At 40.1% G+C, this 8002-nt stretch overlaps 1 protein-coding gene across 1 annotated transcript; it reads right to left on the bottom strand.

Annotated features, from left to right (window-relative positions):
- Positions 1–4310: 4310 nt before the first annotated feature.
- GPR141 (G protein-coupled receptor 141) lies at positions 4311–5322 on the bottom strand. Its single transcript, XM_053713052.1, has one exon. It carries the CDS (start codon positions 5301–5303, stop codon positions 4407–4409), a length of 897 nt encoding a protein of 298 aa, XP_053569027.1. The 5' UTR covers positions 5304–5322; the 3' UTR covers positions 4311–4406.
- Positions 5323–8002: the final 2680 nt, after the last annotated feature.

Genomic DNA, 8002 nt, shown 5'->3' with positions numbered 1-8002 from the left:
GTCCTCCTCTGCGGGGCCACGCTGTTTACAGCATCCTCGACCAACAACCATGCTGCCTTACGCCTTCGGCCAACTCCTTTGCCCTTCTCCTGGCCAAAGAGGGCACTGTGGTTCTCCAGGATGGCCTGGACTAGCGCAACATTCTCGTCGAACGAGAAGTTCGGGCATCTCATGCGCTCATTGCTGTTGCCGCCTGGCTTCCTCCCTGGGATGTCCCTAGTGTGTGTTCCTCCCTATCCTCTCCCTCCTCCCCCCTTCTGTCCCCATGTGCACCCTCTGTCCCTCTTCTGAGTGTGCCTGGTCTCGGGGCAACCCCACTCCCATCATCCCTTCTGGCTCTCCCTCTCCCCACTCCACTTACTCCCTGACGGGGACCCTGCTGCTCCTCCTGTCCACTACAAGAATCCTCTCCCTGCAACTCCCTCCCCTACCTCTCCCTGCCATCCTCACACTACACACAGTCACACACTCACACTCACTCCCACTTCAATCACACACAATCACAACCAAACACTCAGCCTATCACACTGTAAAAGATAAATAAAATGTGTGAGGTGTTAGAAAAAAAAAGTGTTGTGTATTTTGTATATGTATGTAAGCAAAATGTGTGCAATATGTAAAAAAAAAACGTGTAAGTAAATGTACAGGCTTACCCAAACAGAAATCCGACCTAACTAACTTTTATGAATTGCGACTCTCTCACTGCTCTTACTAAATAACTGAACTCACTGTAGTGTGCTGTAGCTCCAAGAACCAACCAAACACACTAAAGAAAATGGCAGCTGCGCATGGGTTTATGTATGAATTTTGAATCGCGTAATTACGTGGCGCATCTTTTAGAACTGGCGGTTATTTTTTACGATTCGTAGCCTAATTTGCATCAAACTACTTTTTATTGAGATTTTACGTGAACAAAATACTGGCGTAAGTACTTGCGACGACTAAAATGTGTATTTGCGCACATTTTAGTTGATCGCTGGTTTTTCATACTTACGCCAGTTTAGCATCTGATGGCGCAGTATATTGGATAGCTCGAGTTGCGAGGTGAAATTATGGGCGGCGCGGGTTCCCTCGCTTGCGCCGAAAACTTTGCCGTATATCGGATCGCGCCCCAGGACCCTTACTCAGGTCAGATATTCATTATATCTTAACTAGAGCCCAGGTGAAACAATCAGCTGATCAGTAACCATGGTAACTAACCTGCTCTCACCCATCAGCTGATTATTTCACCTGTACTATATTTAAGATATAATGAATATCTGGCCTGAGTAAGGGTCCTGAAGATTGGGTTTGGGAAACACTGTATTGAAGGGACATGTCACTCAAATAAAAATGTTTTCTTTCATGATTCAGATAGAGCATGCCATTTTAAATAACCTCTGAATAAATTCTATTATCTAATTTGTTTTGGTCTCTTTGTATCCCTTGTTGAAAAGTATACCTAGATAGACTTAGAAGGTGTTGATTAGTGGCAGCACATATCTGCATCTTGCCTTTTCTTTCAGCTAGCTCCCAGTAGTGCATACCAAGTATATAGATACCAGGAGGATGGAGCAAATTAGATAATAGAAGTAAATTGGAAAGTTGTTTAAATTGTATGTTTTATCTGAATCTTTAACCCCTTAATGACCGTCGACGTACGGCGTACAGGATCGGTTTTGGAAAGCAGTGAAAGTGATCCTGATCGCTTCCAGCTGCTTTCTGTTTATTGCAGTGATCATGCAATAACATTTCTTACCCCTCCAATGCAGACAGAGACACTCTGTGGCCCTCTCTGCACCTGACATAAATGGCCGGTATCGTTGGTGGATGGGAGCAGGGGTGGGAGGCGGGTGGGTGGCCATTGATGGCTTACATCAGTAAGAGGGGGGCGGGATTGGAGCCGCCGGAGCCGTGCACGGACATGCGCGCGTGCACGGGGGACGGCGGGCGGACAGATGCGTGCATGGGGAGGGAGAGGATGGGAACCGCTACACTACAGAAAAAATGTTTGGCAAAAGTGGGAAAGAGGGGGGGAGGGAAGTGCAATAAAAATGGATCTGGGAGAAGTTTTTTTTAAAAAAACTCATTTTTATGTAAACTGAGTACTGGCAGACAGCTGCCAGTACCCAAGATGGCTCCCAATAAGGTAGAGGGGGAGGGTTAGAGAGCTGTTTGGGGGTGGGGGGGACCAGGGAGGTTGGGGGCTAATGGGGGGATCCTTCACAGCAGCATATGTATATATACTTTTAAAAAAAGCTACCTTTTATTTTAGTTCTGGCAGACTTTCTGCCAGTACTTAAGATGGCGGTAGGGTTGCCACCTGTCCCTTAAAATACAGAACACTTATGAGTTACACATGTTGCAGGGTGTGCAGGGAGGAATATGAATAGTGCTGTCCAGAAACACAATACATGTTCCTCCCTGCTCACCCTGCAGCATGTGTAACTCGTAAGTGTCCAGGAAAACATGGCTGAGGTGGCAACCCTAGATGGCGGGGACATTTGTGAGGTGGGGGAGGGAAGAGAGCTGTTTTTGGGAGGGATCTGGGGGTCTGATGTGTCAGGTGGGAGGCTGATCTCTACACTAAAGCTAAAATTAACCCTGCAAGCTACCTAATTAACCCCTTCACTGCTAGACATAATACACACGTGATGCGCAGTGGTATTTAGCGGCCTTCTAATTACCAAAAAGCAACGCCAAAGCCATATATATCTGCTTTTTCTGAACAAAGGGGATCCCAGAGAAGCATTTACAACCATTTGTGCCATAATTGCACAAGCTGTTTGTAAATAATTTCAGTGAGAAACCTAAAGTTTGTGAAAAAGTTTGTGAAAAAGTTAACAAATTTTTTTATTTGATCGCATTTAGCGGTGAAATTGTGGCATGAAATATACCAAAATGGGCCTAGATCAATACTTTGGGTTGTCTACACTACACTAAAGCTAAAAAAAATTAACCCTACAAGCTCCCTAATTAACCCCTTCACTACTGGGCATAATACACGTTTGTTGCGCAGCGGCATTTAGCGGTCTTCTAATTACCAAAAAGCAACGCCAAGCCATATATGTCTGCTATTTCTGAACAAAGGGGATCCCAGAGAAGCATTTACAACCATTTGTGCCATAATTCCACAAGCCGTTTGTAAATAATTTCAGTGAGAAACCTAAAATTGTGAAAAATGTAACGTTTTTTTTTTTATTTGATCGCATTTGGCGGTGAAATGGTGGCATGAAATATACCAAAATGGGCCTAGATCAATACTTGGGGTTGTCTACTACACTACACTAAAGATAAAATTAACCCTAGAAGCTCCCTACATGCTCCCTAATTAACCCCTTCACTGCTGGGCAAAATACACACGTGGTGCGCAGTGACATTTAGTCGCCTTCTAATTACCAAAAAGAAACGCCAAAGCCATAATTGTCTGCTATTTCTGAACAAAGGGGATCCCAGAGAAGCATTTACAACCATTTATGCCATAATTGCACAAGTTGTTTGTAAATAATTTCAGTGTGAAACCTAAAGTTTGTGAAAAAGTGAAAAAAAATTATTTGATCGCATTTGGCGGTGAAATGGTGACATGAAATATACCAAAATGGGCCTAGATCAATACTTTGGGATGTCTTCTAAAAAAACAAATATATACATGTCAAGGGATATTCAGGGATTCCTGACAGATATTAGTGTTCCAATGTAACTAGCGCTAATTTTGAAAAAAAGTGGTTTGGAAATAGCAAAGTGCTACTTGTATTTATTGCCCTATATCTTGCAAAAAAAAGCAAACATGTAAACATTGGGTATTTCTAAACTCAGGACAAAAATTAGAAAGTATTTAGCATGGGTGTTTTTTGGTGGTTGTAGATGTGTAACAGATTTTGGGGGTCAAAGTTAGAAAAAGTGTGTGTTTTATCCATTTTTTCATCATTTTTATAGTAATTTATAGGATATGATGAAAATAATGGTATCTTTAGAAAGTCCATTTAATGGTGAGAAAAACGGTATATAATATGTGTGGGTACAGTAAATGAGTAAGAGGAAAATTACAGCTAAACACAAACACCGCAAAAAATTAAAAATAGCCCAGTCATTAAGGGGTTAAAGAAAAAAATGGAGTTTCATGTCCTTTTAAGCTAGACTCTGTTAATGAATATTATTTTTATGAAGACCTTTGTTGTACCAAATTGTAAAATAAAGTGTTTGTTTTTTTCAGTAACTGCTGTATAATTTGTCAATTTCCTACATGAAATGTGTCAATTCCTTTGTCAACCTTATTCTGCTTTTTGGTTAGAAGTTTGTTCTAAAATGTAACTTTCATTTTAAAATACAAATACTAGGAAACAAACTTTTAATTAATATACACTGTATACATTTACAGTCTTAAAACATTATCCATTACTGTCTCTTTAATAATTTACATCCAATTTTTATCTGTGGAAACAATTAATTGTACATCCAAAATTCGAGCACAGTTTTTGGCTGCAGATTTTCAGTGCAAATGCTAATAGATCCAAGCAGCTGAGTGCCGTTATACTTAAGCATATCTCATTGAAATAAAAACATTCATCTGGGTGATGTACATAGTATATCCGCAGCATGTGATAAGGAAAAAAACAAACAATCATTATAAAGATAAAGAATAAACTTTTAAGTTGAGCCCTGATCTCTTGATGAGAAAGTATGGGTCCTTGTAAGTTTTTCACCAACTTCACTAGGATGATAATCTGTACTAAAAGTAGTCCACAAACCACTGCCATTACCACGGCAACAAATAGGTAGTTTAATACCATTACAGGGTTCTTTTTCAATTCGTTTTGGAACATAAAGCAGCTTTCATTGGTATTTGTGGCATTATTTCCATATTGTGTAATAATGACAGGCAGAATAATTATCAATGTCACTGCCCAAACTGTAGCACTAGCAACAACGGCGTGGAGTTTTCGATAAAACTCAATTTTGTCCTTGTCTCTGAAAAAACACAAGTACCTTATAACCAGAATCACTGTGTAAAATATAAAAGAAAGATACATGTGGATGTGTATCATGGCACTTACAAGCTTGCAAAATACGAATCCAAATATCCACCTGTTTTGAATGTAATAAGCAATGCGGAAAGGAACGCTTACAATGAAGATGCTGTGGATGATTAGTAGGTTCATAACAGCTGTGGTAGTTAAAGAACGAGTGTTTGTTCTGCACAAAAAGATGAACATTAGGACTGTCCCAGTAAATCCACCAATTAAAACCACTGTATAGACTGTGATGAGGATACCGTAAGCAACATTTGTATCAATAAAGCAAACTGTTTGTCTTTGTTCTTCCATGTTGTGCTATTTCTGAGAAATCACCTAAAGAAAAAAAAAAAAACACAATAAAAACAGTGATATACACCAGAAACAGTATGTCAGGGTTGTGTCTTTGATGACAGGTAGTCAGGAGCAAGCAGATTTGTTAAATGTGTTTTTATAAACTTAATTGTACAAATGTATTCAAAGACATAAGTTGAGTATTTAGAGCTCCAATAGCCAAAGTTGCCTTTGTGATCAAACAAGCTCTTTGTCCAGTCAGATCATTTTCACAGTTTCACCAGCCCCATCAACTCTCAGCTTATTTAAAAGTCTCAGCTTAGAAGCATTTCTCAAGATTCTTCTCTCGGACTGGACCAAGAGGACATATGATCACAAAGGGGATATTGTCTTGTGAAAGGGAAATTGGTTAAGATTATAAAGAAATATGGTAAAATAAATGTGAACCAAAACATGTTAATACAATAAAACAATAAGAATACATTTGAAAATAAGAACTTGAAAAAGCTGATGGAGAGCAATGAAACACAGGTTGGAATAATTTTATGGTAAAATTGGGAATAGTGCCTGGGAAAATATTGTGTTTTGTCTTCTCAAGATTTGCTGCTGATATAAGATAGCACCTTTTTGTTTCTCAGTCTGAACCAAAGATTCTACCCACTGCTACAGTATATGTTAAAATAGTTTGGCTTTTTAATGTTTGTAATTATGTTTGCAATTTTTCATTTTATTCTAATAAATATTTTTAAGCTTAAATAAAGATTGTAATCATCTACTATTTGCTGATAGGGTTGTGTGTAGGGTTGCCACCTGTCCAGGAATGACCTGGACATTTTGAGTTTCCATTTGTGTGTCCGGGTTTAAATCTGAGTCTGAGTTTGGTGGGAAATAGCCACAGCCAAAAAGGTGACATTAGGCATTTGCAACATACTGCAAATGCCTAAAGTTATTTCTTTCTTGTGTGTGTGTGTGATTGTGTGTCTTTGTGAGTGAGAGTGTGTGTCTTTGTGTTTGTTAATGTCTTTCTGTGTGTGTGTGTGTGTTAGTCTGTATGTGAAAGAGTGAATGTGTGTGTGTGCGAGAGAGAGAGAGTGTGTGTGTGAGAAAGAGTGTGTGAGTGTAAGTATGTGTTAGTGTGTAAGAATGTGCGTGAGAGTGTGAGCGTGTCTGATAGAGAGTCTGTCAGAGTGTGAATATTTATTTATCATAGTGCGAGCGGACATGATACGATGTAGTGTATCATGTCCGCTGCACATGCAGCATACGCTGTCGGCATTTATCATTGCACCAGCAGTTCTTGCGGTCACTAGCAGGGGGCGTTAATCAACCCAATCGTATTCGATCGGGTTGATTTCTGCCCGCGGCCTCAGAGCAGGCAGACAAGTTATGGAGCAGCGGTCTTTAGACCTCTGCTTCATAACTTCTGTTAAATCTGCCCCATAGTGTCTACTCAGCAAATTTTTTGTTGTTGTGCACAGCCACAAGAGTGTTTGGGTTTGTCCTGAACTAAAGGTGGCAACCCCTGTTGCGTGAGATCCTGCAATCACACAAGTGCTTTATTTTGTGAGCTAATCATAACTGCCCTCTGCAGTAACATGGTAAAATTATTAAATTTATATATTAGAAAAAACAATACTGCACTAATGAGCCCTTTTCCCTCCTTTACAAGCACAAGATGTGACTGCTGTGTGTAGGCCTAAACTTTACTATCCCTTTTACTCTAACAAAGACCTGCACAGAATAACAAATATTTGTTTTTTCCAATAACGTGAAAGTTAATCTAAAAGACAAAATGACAAAAAAGCGCTGCTTCAACGCTATGTTATATGTTTATTTCTCCCTGCAAATCTGGTTACACAAAGGATTTATACTTAGACAATGGTTACGGCATGCTTTATGGAACTAGTATAGACTTTGGCATCTATTTATCAAGCCGTCAACTTATTTGCATTCAACGGCATCAATACGCTCGCCTAAGATCGCCTAACATCGCTGCCACGGACCTGAATACGTTCTCCAAAATTATCAAAAAAGCTGTCAAAAAGCCGCGCACCAACTACGGTGCGATGAGCAGCGGGCTGTTGTTAACTAACAGTCATCGATCTCTCTGCTCTTCGGCTTTTTCACAGCTTTATTGTTACCCTGTCACTAAACACCACCACTATACTATACTGTTTACCCCTTATACCGCCACCCCGGAGCCCACCGCAACTCTAATAAATGTATTAACCCCTAAACCATCACTCACGGACCCCGCCGCAACGAAATAGAGTGTTTAACCCTTAAACCGCCGCTCCCGGAGCCCACCGCCACCTACATTATACTTATTAACCCCTAATCTTCCGCCCCTACACCGCAGCCACCTACATTATATTTATTAACCCCTAATCTGCCACCCCCATACCGCCGCAACCTACATTATATTTATTAACCCCTAATCTGCCCCCCCTACACCGCCGCCACCTACCTACATTTATTAACCCCCTAATCTGCCGCCCCCAACGTCGCCGCCACTAAATTAAATATATTAATCCCTAAACCAAAGTCTAACCCTAACCCTAACACCTCTTAACTTAAATATAATTTAAATAAATCTAAATAAATATTACTATCATTAAATAAATTATTCCTATTTAAAACTAAATACTTACCTGTAAAATAAACCCATAGGCCTAGATTTGGAGTTTGGCGTTAGCCGTGAAAACCAGCGTTAGAGG

This window comes from Bombina bombina, chromosome 5 (genome assembly GCF_027579735.1).
Source record: "Bombina bombina isolate aBomBom1 chromosome 5, aBomBom1.pri, whole genome shotgun sequence".
NCBI lineage: Eukaryota > Metazoa > Chordata > Amphibia > Anura > Bombinatoridae > Bombina > Bombina bombina.
The sequence above is the reverse complement of the archived record's forward strand: the minus strand, read 5'-3'. Positions and strand labels throughout refer to the sequence as shown.